The sequence below is a fragment of the Oratosquilla oratoria genome, chromosome 20 (genome assembly GCF_046742065.1).
Source record: "Oratosquilla oratoria isolate Oo_2021 chromosome 20, ASM4674206v1, whole genome shotgun sequence".
In the NCBI taxonomy this organism is placed as follows: domain Eukaryota; kingdom Metazoa; phylum Arthropoda; class Malacostraca; order Stomatopoda; family Squillidae; genus Oratosquilla; species Oratosquilla oratoria.
This window is the reverse complement of record NC_134796.1, coordinates 45,018,373-45,041,935: the sequence shown is the minus strand read 5'-3', so window position 1 is coordinate 45,041,935 and position 23,563 is coordinate 45,018,373. Positions and strand designations below refer to the sequence as shown.

Sequence of the window (23,563 nt, the reverse complement as noted above, 5' to 3'; positions counted from 1 at the left end):
GTTTTTTGTTTCTTTTTTGTTTTGCTTCTTTTTATATACTGCATATTTTGTTGTTGTTTATTTGTCTTGCTCCTTTTATTGTTCATTTTTGTTGCATATTTTATTTTGCTTTGTCTTTTTTCTTTTGTTTTCTTTTTTCCTCTTGTTTTGTTTTATACCTTGATCGTCTCACTTCTTATGTAGTGCTGTTGGATGCACACACGCGCACACACGAATTATCCTTTGTGATAAAGCATTTATCTTTATTTCGTAATTAAAAAACACACACACATACAATTGTCACTTGTTCTTGATCATTTTCCTTTCCAGTCCCTGATGGTCCATTCCCTCGCCCTGACGACTCCATTCAGGGTTTCAGGACCTCACGGACGTCAGGGCTGAAAAAAATAATCGAAGAACTATTAATTCTTGGCCATCGACTGTTTGAATGAAGAGTCTTCCAGTCATGGTAAGACCACCCAAGGCTTCCCGTGACTTTGCATTTTTTTATGTAAAATCAACAAAATCCCTCCCGTTGTTACAGAATAACGCCCTCTCCCTCTCCCTCTGCTTCTGCCTCCTTCCCTCCCTCCCTCCCTCTCTCCCTCTTTCCCTCCTTCTCTCCTTTCCTTTCTCACTCTCCCTCCCTCCTTTGCTCCCTCTCTCTCTCACTCACTCTCTCTCCTTCACTCCCTTTTTCCTTCTCTTTTCCCTCCCTCTCTCTCTCTCCCTCCCTCTTTCTCTATCTTTCTTCTCTCCCTCCCTCTCACCCTTCCTTCGTTCCCTCCCTTCCTCCCTGTCCTCTTTCACTCTATCCCCCCCTCCTCTCTCTCTCTCTCTCTCTCTCTCTCTCTCTCTCTCTCTCTCTCTCTCTCTTTCTCTCTCTCTCTCTCTCTCTCTCTCTCTCTCTCTCTCTCTCTCTCTCTCTCTCTCTCTCCCGCTCTCTTTCTCTCCTTCTCTCCGTGTTTAAATTAATAAACTAATTGAATAAAGAACTAAAGAATCAAATAGATTGATAAGTATATTAATTGATAAAAATTATTGTATAACTGAAAAAAAAATTAGATAAACTAAAAATAAAATAAGAAAACGAGGGAGAAATTTCAACTAACGACGTCTGTCGCAGCAGATGTCGTCTATGGGATTTTTTAAACTCTATTTGGACTAAATATATTCTGTGTGTGTGCGTGTGTGTGCGCACATATATACGATGTACATACACAAAACACATATGCACGTACGTATACTTATTCTATAAACATACAAGACTATTACACCGATAGCCATTTACACAAGTCGCCGACACATAATGGCGCATGTAAACATCCATTTACTTATTTGTACATGCGGGCCAAGAAGTCTGTCGAAAGTACACACACGGTTGTACAATTGTACACATGTACACAGAACGCAACAACAGTGAAAGTGAATGATATAAGAGTCACGCCAATGGAGGTTGGGAGTGGGAGGGGGAGTGGGAGGGGGAGGAGGGGAGAAGAGCGACAGATGGTGGACGGGGGCAAGAGGCGGGTGTGGAATGGAGACCGAATAGTTGGTGTGAAACTGCAATTATCATATTGGTTCCCGCCAGTCGATTTTATTCAGTTTAGAAGGACTAGAAATTCAGTATTTGGATGTAGAAACACGTTACATTTTGGTTAAAAAAAAAGAGAATTATCATGATTTGCGATTCAGAACACTTTTTTTTTTTTAAATCTACATTAGTAACCGTTTTTAGGGGATGTTTACCAATGAAGAAAGAATTAAATCGATGTATTGAATATGTGATAAGACTATGAAGTTAAATAAAGATGAAAGCTAATAATAGCGAAAAATAGGTGGGGAATTCCATTAAATATTTTAGACAAGACTAAGTTAACTTTTCACACAAAAAAATAGCACAACAATAGCAAGTCAAAGAAAGAGCGAGGAAGAAAGAGGGGGAAAAGAGAAACAACAGGAATTGTTTTACATAGAGAAAATACCAGTCTCAAGAAATTTCACTCTCATTTTATTTTCAAACATAGGTCTACCTTTGACCTTTTGAACAATTACCGTATTTATACTTCCTTTAGCAGATTGTAGAGGTGGAGGTATCCACGGCCGAATAATATCTTATAAATGTATAAGCTTTCAGTCATAGTGAAAGGATTTCACCTTGCAGATATATATTCGTACAATTTTAAGTTCTTTTGACAAGAGAAATGTTGTGTAAATATATTTACGCGTCATTAGATCTCGTGAGTTTGTGACGCGTGTAACACAAACGTCAACGCGACTTGACGTCATAGCGAAGCGCGCGAAAGGGAGACCATCCGTCGATGCGGACCACCGGCGGCAGACGGTAATCACCACACCAAACCAATATGGCCACAGTATACAACATTCACCCTTTCATCTCTTTTCACCGCGTTGCTTAACCAATGATCACACACATATATTTATTGATTTCTGTACCATTTCATGGATTTTTATCATCAACTGCCCTGGAATTCCAAGTATACAGGGGTATATATATTCTAGGGAGATGTATCAGGTCCGGAACCCTCTGGGATGGGGGGCAGGTAGGGAAACTGTCCCCCCTGAAGGTACGGCCCAGTATATTCTATGATCTTAGATAATATAAAAACCAATAACCCAAATACTCACAATGCAGGACCACGTTCAGGCAAATAAAAAATATGATGATAATACTAATTGGAAGAAAAATATATAATGATTATAATGTTAATAAAGGAGGATGATATTTATGGTAATAATGATGATGATGATAATTAGGATGATGGTAATGGTGGTGGTGGTGATGGTAACAATTATGAATAAACAGAGGAAGAGAAGGAGGGAAAGGGGAAAAAAAAAAGAAAGAAGAGGAGGAGGAGGAGAGGACGGGCGTCCAGGCAAAAGGAGGAGGAAGGGAGATGCCGAAACTGTGTTCCGGCAGTACGTTTAGTAAACAAGTTCCGTGTTCCCGTGCTCCCGAAACAAGCAAATTTTGTGGCCTTCTCACGTCGAAATTACATTAATATGAAATGTCTGACGAGTTACTGTGACCTAAAAATGTGATAGAATTCCTATACGAGCTGGCACAAGAACATTGACACCAAAATAATCCTGGAAATCAAGACTCAGCCAGCGCTGCCGATTTCAGGAACAAACTCCAGTATCATGTGGACAACGAGTGCGCGATGATCCAGCAAAGCGAGAAAAAGATGCCGAGAAAACGGGAACTTGCTGCCGAAACATTGTTCGTGCGAACCGCTCTTTAAGGTGGATTGCGAAAGAGACAGACAGACAGACAGACTCCATCTCAACCCCCAGGGAGTGTGGTTGCTCTTCTCGCCTCTCTCTCTCTCTCTCTCTCTCTCTCTCTCTCTCTCTCTCTCTCTCTCTCTCTCTCTCTCTCTCTCTCTCTTTCTCTCTATTTCTCTCTCTCTCTCTCTCTCTCTCTCTCTCTCTCTTTCTCTCTCTCTCTCTCTCTCTCTTTCTCTCTCTCTTTCTCTCTATTTCTCTCTCTCTCTTTCTCTCTCTCTCTCTCTCTCTCTCTTCTCTCTTCTCTCTCTCTCTCTCTTTCTTTTCTCTCTTTTCTCTCTTTCTGCGTTCGCCCCTGTGTTCTCTCTTCTCCTCTCTCTCTCTCGCTCTCTCTCCTCTCTATCTCTCTCTCTCCCTCTCTCTCTCTCTCTCTCTCTCTCTCTCTCTCTCTCTCTTCTCCTCTCTCTCTCTCTCTCTCTCTCTCTCTCTCTCTCTCTCTCTCTCTCTCTCTCTCTCTCTCTCTCTCTCTCTCTCTCTCTCTCTCTCTCTCTCTCTCTCTCTCTCGTCCATGACGGTGGCCCCTCCTAACAATCCCTCGTTAGGAGTTTCGTGACGACCTTTTCTGGATCGTCACAAAAGGCTCAACTTGAGTGAATCCCATACTCGGCTGGAGGGGGAGTTCGTCTCTCATTTTTGAGTTGAAATATAAAATTATTCAAAGATTGGAGATCCGTGAGAAAGTGCTAACATGTCATATCAAGTTTAACTTCCGAGCGTTATATTGTCTTTTTCACAATCCTTACATTACATTCTTTGTTGATTTCAACAAGAGTATATACATATATATATATATATATATATATATATATATATATATATATATATATACATATACATATACATATGCATATACATATACTGTACTTTATAATAACTGCTATGAGCAGTGCAGAAGTCATTTGTAGGTCACATGGAACTATAAAAAACAGTATGAAAATCAAAATAAACAAATACAAAATATGCTATACTCTCCTCTTCAAAACCACGTGTATTGTCGACACTGAAGAAGAAAAAATAGATGAATAGGAAGCGAGAGAGCAAGAGAAAGGTTTCCGATCCCTTACATGTCATTGAGTCTTTGCATAAGAACGTGATAAAGGATCCAAGTGCTTTGCAATGGATTCAGAGAGTACCGACTAGATTATCTTTTGTTAACGGTCGATTCGCGTCCTCTTTTCTTCTTCCTCTTTGTCTGTTCTTCTTTTCAGCCAGCTATACTTTGAAAAGTGTATTCCAAAGGATTTTACAAAGGATTACAAAGGAGGAGCAAGCCGACGGGAGACCTTTTGGTCCATAACTAGGTCGGATGCGAAAGAAATTATAATAATGATAAATAAATGAATAAACAGAGAGAGAGAGAGACAGGGCGAAAAAGATGACTTGAACTTCCCTTTCTCAAAATATGTGTGTGTGTGTGTGTGTGTGTGTGTGTGTGTGTGTGTGTGTGTGTGTGTGTGTGTGTGTGTGTGTGTGTGTGTGTGTGTGTGTGTGTGTCGGTGTGTGTGTGTGTGTGTGTGTGTGTGTGTGTGTGTGTGTGTGTGTGTGTGTGTGTGTGTGTGTGTGTGTGTCGGTGTGTGTGTGTGTGTGTGTCGGTGTGTGTGTGTGTGTCGGTGTGTGTGTGTGTGTGTGTGTGTGTGTGTGTGTGTGTGTGTGTGTGTGTCGGTGTGTGTGTGTGTGTGTGTGTGTGTGTGTGTGTGTGTGTGTGTGTGTGTGTGTCGGTGTGTGTGTGTCGGTGTGTGTGTGTGTGTGTCGGTGTGTGTGTGTGTGTGTGTGTGTGTGTGTGTGTGTGTGTGTGTGTGTGTGTGTGTGTGTGTCGGTGTGTGTGTGTGTGTGTCGGTGTGTGTGTGTGTGTGTGTGTGTGTGTGTGTGTGTGTGTGTGTGTGTGTGTGTGTGTGTGTGTGTGTGTGTGTGTGTGTGTGTGTGTCGGTGTGTCGGTGTGTGTGTGTGTGTGTGTGTGTGTGTGTGTGTCGGTGTGTGTGTGTGTGTGTCGGTGTGTGTGTGTGTGTGTGTGTGTGTGTGTGTGTGTGTGTGTGTGTGTGTGTGTGTGTGTGTGTGTGTGTGTGTGTGTGTGTGTGTGTGTGTGTGTGTGTGTGTGTGTGTGTGTGTGTGTGTGTGTGTGTGTGTGTGTGTGTGTGTGTGTGTGTGTGTGTGTGTGTGTGTAAACTCAGTAATCATGAAAACATTCCCCCTAACATAAGAACATAAGAATGAAGGAGACTGCAAGAGACCATAAGGCCTGCACTAGGCAGTTCCATGTCCATTACCACCTGTCATCCCCTTCCATAAAGTTGTCCAACCTTCTTTTAAAACAACCGATAGTTTCAGCGCTCACTACTACATGGTTACTAAGTTTATTCCATTCGCTAACTACTCTCTTAGTAAACCAGTTCTTGCCTGCCTCCTTCATAAATCCAAACTTGTCCAATTTAAATCCATTGCTGCGAGTCTTGCCCTGTTATCTTAATATGATCACCTTGTTTGCGTCACCCTTGTTAAAACCTTTGATCCACTTGAACACCTCTATTAGATCACTCCGCACTCTGCGTCTTTCCAAAGAGTGTAAATTAAAGTGTTTAAGCCTCTCCTCATAAGGTAAATTTCTGAGCCCATGTATCATTTTGGTTATTCTCCTGTGTACTGATTCTAGTGAATTGATACCCATTCTATAAGACGCAGACCGAAACTATAACGCATATTCAAGGATGGGTCTAAGGCCAGATAGAGTTTGATAATTACCTCTGCACTTTTATTCGTAACCGTCCTATCAATAAAACCTATTGCCATGTTAGTTTTATTCCTGGCGCTAATGCAGTTTCCTGAATTTAAGGTCAGGACTCACTAGAACTCCCAAGTCTCTCTCGCGCTTATGAGTAGTTCTCTCTCTCTCTCTCTCTCTCTAAAAAAAGAAAAAAGTGTTATCTAAGCTATATTTGCTTTCTGGGTTGTGTAAATCTACGTTTCACACGCTGCACTTTGAGATATTAAAGTCCATTTTCCATTTCAAGAACCATGTAAACAATTTGTTAACATACCTCTGCAGAATCTTCGCGCCTTCTCCTGACCTAATTATTGTCGTATGTAAATTCAGTCACACAATGCGCCACTGGAAGATTACATCGGCTAAGTATTTTAAGGATCTGTGATTCTACAGATGTTTGCCACAGAACATTGTTTTAACTCACTCTGATTCCTATAGTATCTCACTCTCTTTCTCTCCCCCCCACCTCTCTTTTCTGTGATTCCACACAGGTTTGCCACAAATTACTTTAACTCACTCAGCTTCCTATAGTATCTCTCTTTCTCTCTCTCTCTCTCTCTCTCTCTCTCTCTCTCTCTCTCTCTATATATATATATATATATATATATATATGTGTATATATATAAATATATATATGTACATATATATATATGTGTATATATATATATATATATGACGTAAGCGGAGTAGGAGTCTTAGTCTTGAGTTTATAAACTCAAGACTAAGACTCCTGTGTTTCCTACTCCGCTTACGCCAACCTGTCAGAATATCTCACACACACACACACACACACACACACACACACACACACACACACACACACACACACACACACACACACACACACACACACACACACACACACATATATATATATATATATATATATATATATATATATACATATATATATATATATATATTTATATATATATATATATATATATATATATATATATATATATAGATATATATCCATCTATCTATCTATCTCCCGTAGACTTTTCCTTGTTCCCATAGCAAAGATATTTTTCTTTCATTCTTTCTATTTTCTTTCTGTTGTTTTTCCCTCTTTTTTGCCTGCTTTTGTAATTTTCTGTATTATCTTATTTTTTCTTTCTCGTTTCATTCTTTCTCTCTCTTTTATTCTTATTTTTCTTTATTTTTCTTTCTTTCCTTTGTTCTTTCTTGTCCGTACCAGAATTTGGGTCATTAAGGGATTTTCTTGAGTTACCTGAAACCAAAGAAAGAACAGCAAAAGCTGGTTACACAATCCCACCTTCACCGCTGTATGTGTGTGTGCGTGAGAGAGAGAGAAAGAGAGAGCTCTTGAAAGAATAGTAGATGAGAAGAGGATGGAACGAAATAACATGTGGAAGACCACAAGGTTCGATGCTGGCGCCCGTAATGTTCTTGGTTTATGGCAAACAGTAATGTTATAACACATTTGTAAATGTGCACTTTAAACCCACTGTCGGAGAAATTATATCAGAAGTACAGGAGATCCGTATATTTCGACTACTGTCTGTAGTCCTCTTGACTTATGTGAATATGAAGAAAGGGAAGATAAGTTATACTTACCAGCATGCAGACAATGCAGAGATCATGAGGAGAATAAAAGATGAATAAGATTGCAAATTGTTACTTAAAGATCAGACAGAATTTACTGTTAGAGTCGGGGATGGGTCAAACTATTGGAAATAGGGATTATTACAAAGAAGTAATCAATAGTTTACACGTTGGAAAATGAAAATTACCAAAAAAATGAGAAGGATCTTGGCGTATAATTTGTCTCCCGATAAACACATTAGGAAGATTTTTTGGTTAGATAGAAATCGCCGATTGACATTAGACTCTTGTTTCACTTCACGAACAGAGAGGTGATGAAGAAAAGTCATAGAGAACTCGATCCGACCCAGACTGCAATATGCAGCAATGGTATGGTCCCCACACAGATAGGAAGGGCATAAACAAAATCAAGACTTAGACAGCCTGTGCAAGGACAGATTATTCTGTTATCTTGGCTGAGAATAATTTTGGTCGCTAGCCTTCTTATTTCCTCTATTATTATATTCTTATTTTTAAGTGAGGACTACATCCATCCAGCCTATTTCAGTCTGAAATGGTTCGTAACTTTTTTCAGTATGTCTTCGCCTATATAGTGAAATGCCATTTTTATGGTCATCAACAATGTCTCTCCTGTAATTTTATTGTCATTTTTTCTAGGTGACAAGTCTTCCATAATTGACAATACTACATCCTTTTCCTTATGGTTAATGTAATTTATTATTCTGATGGACTTAGATAAAATGCACAGATGCTGAGGCATTGTGATATCTCAGTACTTATTACTCGTGAGTGTCCAGGTACTATATTCTTTATTCTTGAATCACGTTCATGCATTGGTTATGTAACTGATTTCTTCGTGAAACTTCACTAACGAGTACATTGACGGAACTATTGCTACGAACATGTTGCTAACTGACAGCAGGTGCTGTTTGTTGACCAGACGAAAACCGCAACAACAAAAAAATGCAACTTGGACAATTGCCCACAACACAGTGGCGTCAACAGTAACTCATTTGAATGATCATATTGGAAAGTTTTGGAAAACTGTCAATAAAGCTGTTTAGTGTGCGGTTACTTCCCCCACACGCATCATGGGCTGCCCTGGATCACAGCGTCTCCAAACTTCACAGCACAAACGCTCGAGATAGTGAAAGTGAATCGTGCCAACCAATCAGAGTTCACAGCCCCCGTGACGTCATGTCGACGGTGCTATATAAAGGAAACCCTGCGGCATCTGGACATATAGTAAGTCAGAACCCAAGAACTCTCACATCTGCTTTCTCATCATGGCACTCTCTGTGGTAAGCATATCTGTTTGGCAGAAGAAGCGTTCATCCGCGTCAGTTTTTGGTCAATTGTCTTCGTATTCCCCTGCCTTTAGTTAACGTGTATTTCTTCCATTTCAGTCTATTCTTCTAACCTGCGCATCGGTGGTTCTGGGCAGTGTCCATAGACCACTCTACGGACACCACCCACAACCTGCCTACGGACATCATCCCCAGCCTGCTTATGGACACCACCCTCCACCTTCCTACAAACACAGCTACTGCGACGCAACTGCTACTCCAACCTGCGCCTCCAACTCCACCCTCAACTACTGTCTGGAGGACGAGGAATACCCAGAATACGAAATCAAGGGGGCCATCTCTGCGGACTACCTCTTCGCCAAGAAGTACGCTGACGTCGCCGACCAGTCCGCCGACGACCTGGTCGAGATGATCACCAAGGATCAGGAGGAGGCCTTCGACTACTCCTTCTACACGGGGGCGTCGACCGGTGACTCTCCTTACGATGCCACTCACTGGGGTGGTCCCGAGGGCTACATCTGTCCCTCGGACGTGGCCTACGCCATGCCCAAACGCGCCCAGAACGTCGACGGCAAGTGGAGAGTCATCGTCAACGACGTCCACTACTACACCCAGACGGCCCGTCTCGAGACGTGCCTGTACCCCGAGGCCGCGTGCCGTGCCCTCGCCCCCTGCTACCAGAGCCACTGTACCCAGAAGTACATCTACCACCGCCTCCTCTCCTACGACCCATGCGACCCCTACAAGGGTCTCTTCATCGACATCTACAAGCTCCCCTCTGCCTGCTCCTGCCACGTGCCTCCTCACTAAAGAGGTCTGGCGATAACAAACAAAACAGGTCGTCCTCCAACCCCCCTCCCTCCCTTTTTTCATTCCGTTGACATGTTCAAATTCTCCCCCCCCCTACACTCCCCCCCTTTCCCAGAAAATTTTGTCCATCAACTAAAAGTGTCCCTCCCTTCCTCACCCCAATGTCCATGCCAGGCTAGAACAATGGCACGGAACGAGTTGCCATCTCTCTCTGTCCATTGGAAACCTGACCAGGCCACCTCCTGACGAAGAAGAAGAAGAAGGAGGAGGAACCTAATTACATCGGACCGTGTGAAGCTCCCAAGAGGCCTAGAGAACTGCTTTCTTTACGTACCGCAACACCATCAACAGTCAAAGGGATCACTTGGGAATTTCTGCACTCCGTGGAAATATCGAAATTTATTAATTTTCTTTTCACTTTTCTTTCCTTTCTTCGACTAAGAAAAACAACCCGCATGTGAGTGCGAGATGCTGAGAGTTCTTGTATTTATTTTTATAAATTAAAATCTAAAAAAAATAAAATTGTTCCGTGCTTTCCTTCCCTTTACTCAGTGTTGGACTATGTATGAGGGGAAGTCCTTTCTACCTGGCAAACCAAGAAAATTAAACCTAATATTAACTCATTTTATGATGAGCCCCTGCTGACTCGAGTTTAACTCCCTGGTGAGCGGACTCCAACATGGGTGCTGGTATACGTAAGGCTTCCTACGTACGCATGTTTGCGCACTGTCAGGCATGCCTGGCGCCTTATTCAGATAATACATTTTTTACATGCACATCCTTACTTTATACAAATATTAAAAAAATGTATGTCATCCCAGACATGCTCCTGTACGTCTCTGGGTGAAGAGGACACACCCGCGGCCCTAGGGTATCCGCCAACGACCCCCATAGATGTGAGAAGCTTCAATAAACTAATTAAGGAACTGTGAGCTTAGAGTATGAATGACTGGGTTTGTGGTCCGTACTTTTAAATCACTTTTTCACCAGACTTGGCGAACACTTTCTGCTCTTAGAAAGTAGAATTCTAATGGTTTTCTTCTACTCAATGTTATCTGGCTTATCTACCATCTACAAAAATATATTGGAAGTTGAGTCGTTTGTAAAACTTCTTCTGAAGACGTTTTAATCCCCTGGCGTCATTTAAGTCACAAGACTGAGAAAATCTAGATTGATTTTCAAACTTTATAGAAAATGTAGACCGAAATGGTGTTTTTCCTTTCTATAAAGTGAGACTCTTCAATCTAGAAACCTGAGGTGTTGTTCTCAAGTTGGATAGCATTGGCCGTCGTTAGCCAGAATTAAATCATTAAAATCTTCAGTTGGTCTGAGATGTTCAACATAAACTCTTCTAGTTGAATAAAATCGCCTGACGACAACCTAAAGATAATCACGAAATGGATCAACCAGAACATTTTAGGGACTTTGAGGTAAATTTGAAATTAAATGAAATCACCTGGTGGCAACAAGAAGGAAATAGTGATCGTGTCCACACAGGAAATGTTGATGGGACACAAACGGAAATGTGAGATATGTATATGTATCACAGAAAACGGTGAGTGGAGTACATGTGCAGGCAGTTGAACCTAACACCGATCAGGTTCGTGATACGAAACATCAACATATAACTAGAAGTATTCGAAGAGAACTCCGCCAGGGAAGTTCATTTTAATAATAATAATAAAGATAATAATGATGATAATACAATAATAATAATATAATATAATAATAATAATAATAATAATAATAATAATAATAATAATAATAATAATAATAAATAATAGTAATAATAATAATAATGATAATAATTTGATAATAATACTACTACTAATAAATAAATAAATAAGTAAATAGATAAAATAAATGAATTGAATAAAAAAAATCCCGGATCGGGGTCGGGATGCGGAACACAACCAGAACTTGGTTCTCCTACACTTCACGCAAAATTTCATCAAAATCCGTTCATAACTTTTTGCATACATTTGCTAAAAAAAATGCGACCGAAAACATGACCTCCTTGTCGTAGGTAATTAGTGTGAAAATAGCTCTTTTAGCCACTGTGGCACGTTGGTTTCCATCTCGCCTCGTATCACGTGAATCCAGCATCAAATCCAATGGCTATCAGTGACTGTCTCTTACCCAAGCTATCGATATTGATCTTGCCCTAGGTATACCAGTTGGGTTTACTTGAATTTTTTTTTTATTCTGTTCTATCATTATTACTATTTTGTCGTTATTATTATTATTATTGTTATTATTATTGCTATTATCATTATTATTGTTACTATTATTATTATTATTATTATTATTGTTGTTGTTGTTATTATCATTGTTATTGTTATCATTATTGTTACATTGTTATCATTATCATCACCATCGTTATCATTACTCTTTTGGGTCTCTTGATATATTAACCTCCGATATTAAGGTAATTATATTTCATTACAATTCAACCTTAATGTAGGAATTAACAATTCAGATTTACTATAAATTAGAAGGGTTACTTTTATTCAAAATAAAAAATAATAGAAACTAAAGTAGAATAAATATAAAAAATCGTAATAAAAGATAATATATATATATATATATATATATATATATATTTATATATATATATATATATATATATATATATATATATATATATACAGTATATATAAGTAAATAGAACCAAATAGTTAGAAATAAGAATAAGATCATAAAAAAACAAAATACGATAAAATGAGATAAAAACGCCTCATTCGAAAACGCAAAGGCGAAGAAGGCAAATTAACTAACCGTCACTGACCTGATTATTGCATCTCTGGCAAATGCTCCGCCAAGTATGAATTACTCTACTCCCACCCACCCACCCTCACCCTCCACAACCTGAAGGACAACCTTGGACCGGACCACGGGCCAAGGAAGACCTCGAGGTTGTGGTACCAGAACGTCCCTGAAGTCTGCAACCTTTCAGAGGTCTCCGTCTGTACTGGGCGATGGTGGATGAGCCCTGAAGATGCGGTGTTCCAATAATGCGGAGGGAGGTTCCAATAATGCGACACGAGGTGGAAATTATTTTTTCTATTTCGTTTTATTCTAATTGCATTTGTTTCTTATTTGTTTGTTTATTTATTCGTGTTTGTGAAAAAGTGTAGTGAAAACAGTTAATCGAATTTCCGTGAAAAATCGGTATTTAACGCCTTCAGGATACCGAAAAAAGAAACTAAAGTTTCAGAAACGAAACGTCTTCATGTCTAATAAGTCTATTTGCCTAAAAATGGACAAGTAAATAAATAGATAAATAAATAGATAAATAAAGATAAATAAGAAATAGAATTAACAAAATTACGACCTTAAGAATTTGCCATACAAGTTACCAGACTTACGATGTCAGTATACTTGTCTAGTTGCTGGATTTTCCACGGCAGACGATTTCTATTTAGCTGAGGGAACGTCATGAGATTAAATGTTATTTTTGTCATCAAGCGAAGCTCGAACGTATCGCCAATCCATTTCTCACCTAAATAGATAAATAAATAAAAGAAAAAATATATAAACTTATCGTTTTTATACGCATAGGTATGGAGGGAGTGTATGTGTGTGCGCGTGTGTATGAAACGTTTAATACAAAAAGTTGGTGAGAAAACGTTGACAAGGGGAACGCGTTATTCCGCAGACGCGGAGGTATATATAAAAAAAAGACAACCAGAAATGATACATATACACATACACACGTACGCACACACATATGTGCATACATGCATACACATACAGAGGCAAACAGATGGACAAACATAGACAGACACGCAAATACACATACAGAGAGAGACAGATATTTAAACAGATAGATATAGAGACAAAGAATAATGAAAGGAGACATTGAGGAGTAAAATGTAACCAAAATTAAACCAATACAATATTCATACGTATTTGATTACTATTAAGAGGTAGCCACAGGAACAAAAGAAATTACACACACACACACACACACACACACACACACACACACACACACACACACACACACACACACACACACACACACACACACACACACACACACACACACACACACACACACACACACATATATATATATATGTGTGTGTGTGTGTGTGTGTGTGTGTGTGTGTGTGTGTGTGTGTGTGTGTGTGTGTGTGTGTGTGTGGTGTCTGCATATATATAAAATGTATGTATGTATTCATATATACATGTATATATATATATAATATTTTTCTTACCTTTCTTACCAGTCTCCTGTTAAGCATTAAAGCTTGTCAGTCGTTCTGCCTCATGCAGTCCCTCCATCTGATCCTGACCTCATATAGATGATGGTTTTCGATGTCTTCAAGATGCTCTCCCCTGGTTTCCACTGCTTTACTAATGTTGTCCCTCCACCTCACTCTGGGTCTTCCTACTGGTCTTGTTCCTTCTGGTCTCCACTCGTAATATTTTCTTGGATATCTGTAGCTGTTCCTTCTTTTCATATGACCAAACCATCGTACCTGTCCTTTCTCAATGAATTTAAGGATATTTTCCACTCCTAATTCTTGTCTGATGGAAACATTCCGGATTCTTTCTCTTCTGGTGACATTCTTTATTAATCTTAAAACTTTCATCTCTGTTGCTTGAATTTTGTTTCCAACCTTAGTGGCAAGCGACCAAGCCTCGTGCCCATATGTAAGTATAGGTCGTAGTACACTTGTATATAAGATGGTCTTTACTTTCCTTGGCACGTGGCAGTCTTTAATGAATGGATAGAGTAAGTAGAGAGTCGCATTAGATTTCGTGATCCTGTTATTTATCTCAATCAAAGTATCATTTTCTGTGCCGAAAACTCCTCCTAAATAATTAAACTGATTTTTTTGGTTCAAAATTGTATTTCCTAATCTCACATGCATGTCTTCTTGATTTCTACTCAGCAGCATGACCTCTGTGTTTCCCTTATTAATTTTCATACCTTTGGCTGATAATTCTTCATTCCAAACTAAAATGAACCTCTGTTACCCTTCTTCAGTTTCTGCTATTAATGCCAGGTCGTCTGCGTAGCCAAATATTTCTCCTTCCACTCTTCTCGTCACTAACTTTCCACAATAGTCCATGAAAATGATGAATAAGACTGGGGAAAGCACACTTCCCTGTTTTACTCCTGAAGTTATGCTAAATCATTCCCCATTTTCTTGCTGGGTCTTAACGCAGCTTATATATATATATATATATATATATATATATATATATATATATATATATATGTATATATATATATATAATACATACATATATATATATATATGAATATATATTTATATAATATATACATATATATATATATATATACATATATATGTATGTAGATAAAATGTGTATGTATTAATATATATTTACATATATATATATATATACATATATATATATATACATATATATATATATATATATATATATATATATATTCTTTTTTTAAGAAAGCATACACTGGACTCGTCCTGGATTCCAGCTCTTCACGAATATATATGTTTATATATATCATATGTATATTTACATATATATATATATACAGTATATATATATATATATATATATATATATATATATATACAGTATATATATATATACAGTATATATATATATATATATATATATATATATATATATATATATAATATGTGTGTGTGTGTGTGTGTGTGTGTGTGTGTGTGTGTGTGTGTGTGCATGTATAATGATAAACAAAAGAACAAGTATAGAGAGAGTCTGATAGAAATGTAAAGAGACGAACGAACAGACAGAAAGAAGCAGACTGACAAAGATAGACAACCATAAACAAATAGACAGAAGCAGAAGGAGATATAGGTCAATGATATATTCACCGCGGCACGAGAGAGAGAAAGAGAGAGAGAGAGAGTGATAAATATGAACAGAAACATTAGAGCAATTGATGAGAACGGAGACGAGCGCCCAACGCTCGAAAAAAAAAAAAAACATTCGAATCGATTATCCATTTCGACACCGAGAGAAGGTGCGCCAAGGACGATACGCGTTTCGAAGTATGGCCCCCTACAGTGACGTCACGGGCTGAGATCGTATAAATAGTCGACTTGGAGGAAAGGGAGTCAGTAAGAAAGTTTCCCTGGTACAAGAGCTCTCGCACTCGCCTCATCATGGTTCTTTTTCTGGTAAGAAAACCGTTATCGATTGGAGTTGTTCAGACATATAGTAATGAGGGCATGTATGTACAGCCATACATCCTCTCACACGCACATACCTATGACATGTACGTTGAATAGATATTGCATATATATATTGTATTTTACTGAAAATATGAAATTAATAACCATGAATCATCTAATCTTGGAATGATATATTATTATTGTTATTATTATTATTGTTATTATCACTATTATTATTATTATTATTATTATTATTATTATTATTATTATTATTATTATTATTATTATTATTATTATTATTATTATTATTATTATTATTATTATTATTATTATTATTATTATTATTATTTTACTTTTACTAACCACTTTTTAACTCCTATTTTCCCTTCGTTCTACTACTCTCTCTTCCTGCCTCTTCGGTGCAATACCTGTAAAGATAAATCCGCTGGTTATCTTACACCAAATACTAAAAAAAAAAAAAATTTATGAGCGGAATATACGTTCCATATCAACGATGATTTCACACTTTCGTTAATTCTCATGTCTTACATATATATAGACCATTTCGTATTCCTTCTCTTTAACCAGTCCATCCGTTACCCCTAGTCTCTCTTATAGAAGACCTTCGGCCTTCAAGTAACCGGCAACGGTCTCTACATAACTATACCATAGCAAGACCAACATCCCTATCTTCCTTGATTCCTGTGTTGACTTCCGTTCATTGACGTCATTTATTGATACATTGTTAACCTCCCCCCCCCTCCCATGAACTCAGAGCAATATTACCCCCTTTTGTACTTGTGGGCGCATTGTTTTTCTTTAATCCTTTTGCAGCCAGGTTCTTCTATTCAGCTTTAAGTGACACCTCCCTCTAGTAGCAAAGTCGCTAACTCGAGAAAGATTTTGAATTTACTAAACAAAAGTCGTTGTGACACTTTTTTTTTTTTTTTTTTTTTTTTTGGTCATCGCTTTTATCTCAGTACATCTGATCCACTGAGACGTGTACTCGTGCACGCTCTCTCATAGACCTGGTCTTCCTTCTGTGTGCTCTCCACCCTCTTTACCTTTCCCTCTCCTTTCTATTTTCCTTCCATTTTATACATTATTGAATGTTCAGTTTGCTTTCTTTGTTAGAAATGTTCTGTGCTTTATGTTGTGACTCCATCCACGACCTTGTCCGTACTCAAATATGAAAATACTTGTATCATCTTCCAGACTTCTTCTCTACAGTCTTTGTACGAAGTCAGATCCATTATAACTAATTTTATTTTTCACACAAATCCCGTAAGGCATGCACCAATCTCTACATCTTTTCTTGATCAACTCCTCGTAAAAAATCTTGAAATTTATGTTGGAGTTTCCGAGAAAATCTGAAAGAAGTACAAATACAAAATGAAGGATAAAAATTGAGGAAGGATTATGAGAAATAAAGCAGACGATAGAAATTGTGAAAAATGAGGCCGAAATTATAGAGGTCTGGAATCAGATACAGAGTTCAGTTACTTAAGAACTGATACACCAACGGATGCTGGCGACTGCATGGGAAGGCATAAGGTGCCCAGCTACATTATCACCAGAACTCAGACAGATTACGGTTTGCGTAGCAAGAATCCTCAAGACGAGAGACAGTTGCCCCTCTCTTCACCAGTCAGGTTGTCAGCATTTAGCAAATCCCTAGTGATTGGTTGATGTCCAATACAAATCAGTGACACTAGTTTGTAAACTATTACAGTTGCCTCTCTCTTCATCAGTCAGGTTGTCAACATTTAGCACATCTCTAGTGACTAGTTGATGTCCAATAAAAATCAGTGAAACTAGTCTGTAAACTATTACCAAACGACAATTTCCGTAACACCTGTTGTATAAAACCATAACAGACTGGTATATGTAAATAGAATCTAAACAGTGTTGACACTTTTTCTTCAACAGTCGGTCGTTCTGGCGTGCGCCGGAGTTGCTCTGGCTGCCCATCCACCCGCATACGGGTACCAACCCCGCCCTGCCTACGGACACCACCCCCAACCAGCCTACGGACACCCTGCACCTTCCTACAAACACAGCTACTGTGATGCAACCGCCACACCAACATGTGCCTCCAACTCCACCCTCAACTACTGTTTGGAGGATGAAGAATACCCCGAGTACGAAGTCAAGGGAGCCATCTCCGCCGATCACCTCTTCGCCAAGAAGTACGCTGACGTCGCCGACCAGTCCGCCGACGACCTGGTCGACATGATCACCAAGGATCAGGAGGAGGCCTTCGACTACTCCTTCTACACGGGGGCGTCGACCGGTGACTCTCCTTACGATGCCACTCACTGGGGTGGTCCCGAGGGCTACATCTGTCCCTCGGACGTGGCCTACGCCATGCCCAAACGCGCCCAGAACGTCGACGGCAAGTGGAGGGTCATCGTCAACGACGTCCACTACTACACCCAGACGGCCCGTCTCGAGACGTGCCTGTACCCCGAGGCCGCGTGCCGTGCCCTCGCCCCCTGCTACCAGAGTCACTGCACCCAGAAGTACATCTACCACCGCCTCCTCTCCTACGACCCATGCGACGCCTACAAGGGTCTCTTCATCGACATCTACAAGCTTCCCTCTGCCTGCTCCTGCCACGTGCCTCCTCACTAAAGAGTGCGTCACGTTGCAAGCAAGTCCGGATGTCCTTTGTTGCTCCCGACTGACTTCCCATCCTTCCCACTCTCCTGCTCCGACCACGCCAGATCGTCCGATAGAACAACCCTCTGTAATGCCCCGCCCCGACCGCGGGTGAGAAGCCCCGAGATGACTGGAGAACTGCTTTCTTCACGTACCACCATCTAACCACACCAGGAACTCCCGGGACGCTCCCCGCTTCTCTTCTACTCTAATCCCCTTTTCCATTCCTTCTCTTCTTTGACCATGTGAGTGCCAGATGCGAGAACTTATTGTACTATTTATTTCGGAAATAAAGAAGATAAACATAAACCCTTAATTATTTGTCCTTTTCTTTGCATGGAATGAAGCAGATTAACAATATTGAAATGAACAATCCTATCTTGGGCCCTCTTATTTTGTATATAAATAATATACGTTGATTTGGTTTGAACGAACATCTATAGTTAGAGCGTCACAAGTTTTTTCCAGAACAATAGAACCGGTAAGCTACAGTCTTTAACAACAACAATAACAACACCTAAAAATACAGCGTCACAAGTTAGTCCACAACAATAGAACCAGTAAGCTAAAGTCTTTAACAGCAACAACAATAACAACACCTAAAGTTACAGCGCCACAAGTTTGTCCATAGCGATATAATAACAACAATAACAACAGTGGATAAGTTGAGGTATACACTCGAGGAACTTCTCGAATTTTATCAACCTACTACATGTAAAGGAAAAGTAAGAAGTGTTTAAGAAGTATCTAAAAAGAAAAAAATCTCCCATTGAAGATGATAGTTCTGCTTCAGATTGTAAAAATCAACAACTAAAATAATAAGAGGTTTTCTGTGTCTGAATCCAGTGTAGTTTAGAGATAAGGAGTTTTGGATTCTCCAGTTAGTTCACAGGATTAAAAGAAGTGTCTGGAAAGAGGATGGCGAAAGATCAGAGTAGTTTTGTTACCATAGAAGTGTATAAATGGAATCTTTTTTAACTGGATAAGAAAGCTGGGGTATGAAAGCCAAAAAGACATATGGCAAGTAAGAATTAGTTAGGTGTCAGACTCTAAAAAAAAAATTGACATACATGATGGAACAATAGGGGTCTCACCATGCTACATTATCGACCAAGATCGCAATCCACTGAGAGACCACATTGACAATTCAAGTGAATGTATCGACGAGCCAGCAGACATCTTTGTATTTTATATATTAATTGCCCCAGAGGACTACTCTGTATTAATGGGTACTACTGAAAGTAGGATTGAAGATTACAGACAATAAAAAATAGTGCACTCCAAAGGAGAAATAGTTTTGTAGGGTATCAAAACAAGGTCCTTTTTAAGTTTACTTACTTTAGAATTTCTGTGTTGTACAAAATAGTTCTTCCCTAACAGCGCGAGAAGTGTTCTTGAGCTAGAAGCCAAGGGAATGTGCGTTATTTCCTCTCTCTCAGTTGTCGGTCTTCGATTTTCCCTTTTCTCTGTAGGATTACATACCTTTCTCTTCTAGTTCTTTCATCATGACTGAACACCTTGTTTTAGGTCCCATTTCACTTAATCTTTGGCCACTCTCTGATAAATGTGAAACCCAAATGATTCGTGTAACCGTCAATAACCAACACCAACCACACACGTGATCCACACACATGCAACATGGTACTCGTCTTTGGCAAGACTTTCAATCTTGCAGACTTCACCGATTTCCCCATCTCAAAACACTTGACTAAACGCTATGTAAGATCATAACAGGATGCCACCGCAGTGTCACCACACGAGATGCCTAATGTCACCAGACAGACCCATTGAACCCTTCCTCGCACCTACCCCAATTACATTACCGTAACGTAATATATATACAGCATGTCTAGCCGCGCCCACTAACCATACAACTAACCCCCATATAACAGAACTAATACCCATACTTATATTTGATGAGTAACACATTTCACATACGGCAACCCACAAAACCAATCCCTCCCTCTTTATTGCCGCTGGAGATAGGACTACCCAGGTCACGTACCTGGCAGGAGGAGTTCCGAAGTCAAGGCCCGGCACCAGGAGTGCCTAGCAGACGCGGATACAAGGGGTGGGGGCGCCCCCCCCCCCAACGCCCCGAGTATGGTACACTCATCTCGAGTTTGATTCTCCTTGGATAAACACTTTTTAGTGCGAATTTATGATCTGAATTATATTTGTGAATTATATATGATTTTACATACAATTACGAGCAAAACAGACTTAGGTTTCTGGACCAATCTCCAAGCCAACAGCATTATTCTTGGGGTTAAAATATCGGCGTGTTTCAAGTATCGGTTATCGCTTATCAGTTTGGCCCCCGCCCCCAAATAACATTCCTGGATCCGCGTCTGGTGCCTAGGTCAAGTACCTAGTTTGTACATAATCTTCTTACCTGAGAATAAGTCCAACAAAGTTCTCCGGATACTTTACATCACCCGCCAAATCACCATTACATGTAGCAAAACACATTAGTTTTGTTACACTTCGCCTCATGGATAAGACATATTTTGATAAATCTGGATTATGATAAATCAAATCTGCGAAGTGTCGATGAAATTAGGAGAAAATCAAGCAAAGTTTTCCTATCATGATTGTCCCATGAAAACTCACACGTGTCAAATTTCATTGGTACAGGCATAATTTTGCAAAGATGTGCTGATAATTATGATCAAGTTGAGACTGAATAAAGTAGGAGTACCCTCGTCAGCTTCCTTTGGTCCCATATCATACACATAAAAGTACAAGATTAAAAAAACAGGGAATGGAGAAAACAAGTGATTTATTTCCTTATTTTTCCAAATAAATAGTACAATAAGTTCTCGCATCTGGCACTCACATGGTCAAAGAAGAGAAGGAATGGGAAAAGGGGATTTGAGTAGAAGAGAAGCGGGGAGCGTCCCGGGAGTTCCTGGTGTGGTTAGATGGTGGTACGTGAAGAAAGCAGTTCTCCAGTCATCTCGGGGCTTCTCACCCGCAGTCGGGGCGGGGCATTACAGAGGGTTGTTCTATCGGACGATCTGGCGTGGTCGGAGCAGGAGAGTGGGAAGGATGGGAAGTCAGTCGGGAGCAACAAAGGACATCCGGACTTGCTTGCAACGTGACGCACTCTTTAGTGAGGAGGCACGTGGCAGGAGCAGGCGGAAGGGAGCTTGTAGATGTCGATGAAGAGACCCTTGTAGGCATCGCATGGGTCGTAGGAGAGGAGGCGGTGGTAGATGTACTTCTGGGTACAGTGGCTCTGGTAGCAGGGGGCGAGGGCACGGCACGCGGCCTCGGGGTACAGGCACGTCTCGAGACGGGCCGTCTGGGTGTAGTAGTGGACGTCGTTGACGATGACCCTCCACTTGCCGTCGACGTTCTGGGCGCGTTTGGGCATGGCGTAGGCCACGTCCGAGGGACAGATGTAGCCCTCGGGACCACCCCAGTGAGTGGCATCGTAAGGAGAGTCACCGGTCGACGCCCCCGTGTAGAAGGAGTAGTCGAAGGCCTCCTCCTGATCCTTGGTGATCATCTCGACCAGGTCGTCGGCGGACTGGTCGGCGACGTCAGCGTACTTCTTGGCGAAGAGGTGATCGGCGGATATGGCTCCCTTGATCTCATACTCGGGGTATTCTTCATCCTCCAAACAGTAGTTGAGGGTGGAGTTGGAGGCACATGTTGGGGTGGCGGTTGCATCGCAGTAGCTGTGTTTGTAGGAAGGTGCAGGGTGTCCGTAGGCGGGGCGGGGGTGGTAACCGTAGGCGGGTGGATGGGCAGCCAGAGCAACTCCGGCGCACGCCAGAACGACCGACTGCAAAAGAAAAGGAGGTTTCTCTAGCAAACATTCAGTAAAGATCGCAATACATGTAAAACATCACACACTACTTCTCCCTTCAGGAGTGACTGCATGTGGACTGTTGTCAAGGAACTCTAAGAGAGGAACAAGGTCGAACGTGACCTACCAGAGCGAAGACCATGATGAGGCAGCAGATGCGAGTGATTCTGATGTGCTCAGTCGATTACAGCGCGGTGCGCCTTATATATACACCTCTCTAACGTGACGTCACCGCTCCCATACGAATGACTTTCACAATTTTTTATGGAGTAGTTGCTAGGACCTTCACGAGGGTGGTCAGGTATGATATGAGCCTCGTTTATTTCCATGAACATTTCATGGCCATTCCCGGAGAATGAATTTCTGACACTGGTTTGAATCCCTCGCGTGAACCAGTGTGAACGAATATGAAAACTATGCAATGTAAATGTAAGTAAGTTTGAAAAAAACATATCAAAATGAGGTGACCTTGAAGGTTGCAGCCGAGGGGTGTGGGGAGCTACAGGGCGAAATATAATATAAGATAAATATAAAGGACTGCAAAGGCCTTTGTGTTCAGGTACCTGTTGAAGTAAATAATGGTAAATACACAAAACTTATTTTAGGCATGTTTCCAAAGATGTAAATAATAATGGAATGGCAGTAAATAGGAACAACAACTAAAGTGGTAACATTCAAGTTACACATTGATAATATCAAGATGAAAAAAAAAGAATTGTCTTGATTATTCGGAAAAAAAAATACTTGTCTTAGTTCTTCGAATCATAAGTTGCTTTTAAGTGTACTCCACAGAATATATTAAAATAATGAATTGTTGAATAATTCATTTATGTTCTAAGAAGTCTCTTTGCTTGATACCAGAAACAGAGATCCTGAAACAGCGCAAAGGTTATTTTAAAGTTGCTAAGCAAGTTATCTTGGATAAAACTGTTCCAATCCAAAGTCTGACTTTCTATGATGAACTCGTACACGTTTTGGTGTAATAGAGTAAACATATCTCTCCAAAAATATATTTACTATTCCCTTTTTCACAGGTTTAACATCAACCTCGTTTTTGAAACTACCTGAACTCCATTCCATACATTTACCCTATCTTTTTCATCACTAAACTAATGTTCCTGTCGTTTCATCCCTCATCAGAATAAAACTTTATATTATAGCGGTAAGCATATCTGGTTATCCGTCCTTCTGTCTTTCTGAAAGT

The 23,563-nt window shown here is 40.1% G+C and overlaps 3 protein-coding genes across 4 annotated transcripts; 2 read left to right on the top strand and 1 right to left on the bottom strand.

Annotated features, from left to right (window-relative positions):
- Positions 1 to 337: 337 nt before the first annotated feature.
- LOC143036074 (neurotrophin 1-like) lies at positions 338 to 18,838 on the top strand. Of its 2 annotated transcripts, none has more exons than XM_076203330.1 (2): positions 338 to 448; positions 17,811 to 18,838. In XM_076203330.1, exons 1-2 carry the CDS (start codon positions 428 to 430, stop codon positions 18,513 to 18,515), a joined length of 726 nt encoding a protein of 241 aa, XP_076059445.1. In that variant the 5' UTR covers positions 338 to 427; the 3' UTR covers positions 18,516 to 18,838. The 2 variants fall into 2 exon arrangements, with proteins under 2 accessions (XP_076059445.1, XP_076059446.1); XM_076203331.1 differs by lacking the exon at positions 338 to 448 and adding an exon at positions 15,842 to 15,887.
- LOC143036009 (uncharacterized) lies at positions 8,633 to 10,188 on the top strand. The gene is made up of 2 exons (XM_076203267.1): positions 8,633 to 8,860; positions 9,022 to 10,188. The coding sequence occupies exons 1-2, from the start codon at positions 8,633 to 8,635 to the stop codon at positions 9,730 to 9,732; spliced, it is 939 nt and encodes a 312-aa protein (XP_076059382.1). The 3' UTR covers positions 9,733 to 10,188.
- A 2,537-nt stretch (positions 18,839 to 21,375) lies between the features above and the next one.
- On the bottom strand, positions 21,376 to 22,501 carry LOC143036073 (neurotrophin 1-like). The gene is made up of 2 exons (XM_076203329.1): positions 22,487 to 22,501; positions 21,376 to 22,335 (listed from the first exon to the last, which is right to left on the bottom strand). Exons 1-2 carry the CDS (start codon positions 22,499 to 22,501, stop codon positions 21,655 to 21,657), a joined length of 696 nt encoding a protein of 231 aa, XP_076059444.1. The 3' UTR covers positions 21,376 to 21,654.
- Between the last annotated feature and the right edge of the window lie 1,062 nt (positions 22,502 to 23,563).

Coding starts and splice junctions, on each gene's coding strand:
- LOC143036009 (XM_076203267.1), top strand. CDS start 8,633: ATGATCATATTGGAAAGTTTTGGAAAACTGTCAATAAAGCTGTTTAGT. Junction 8,861..9,021: donor CTGCGGCATCTGGACATATA/GTAAGTCAGAAC, acceptor CTTCCATTTCAG/TCTATTCTTCTAACCTGCGC.
- LOC143036074 (XM_076203330.1), top strand. CDS start 428: ATGAAGAGTCTTCCAGTCATG. Junction 449..17,810: donor TGAAGAGTCTTCCAGTCATG/GTAAGACCACCC, acceptor TTTCTTCAACAG/TCGGTCGTTCTGGCGTGCGC.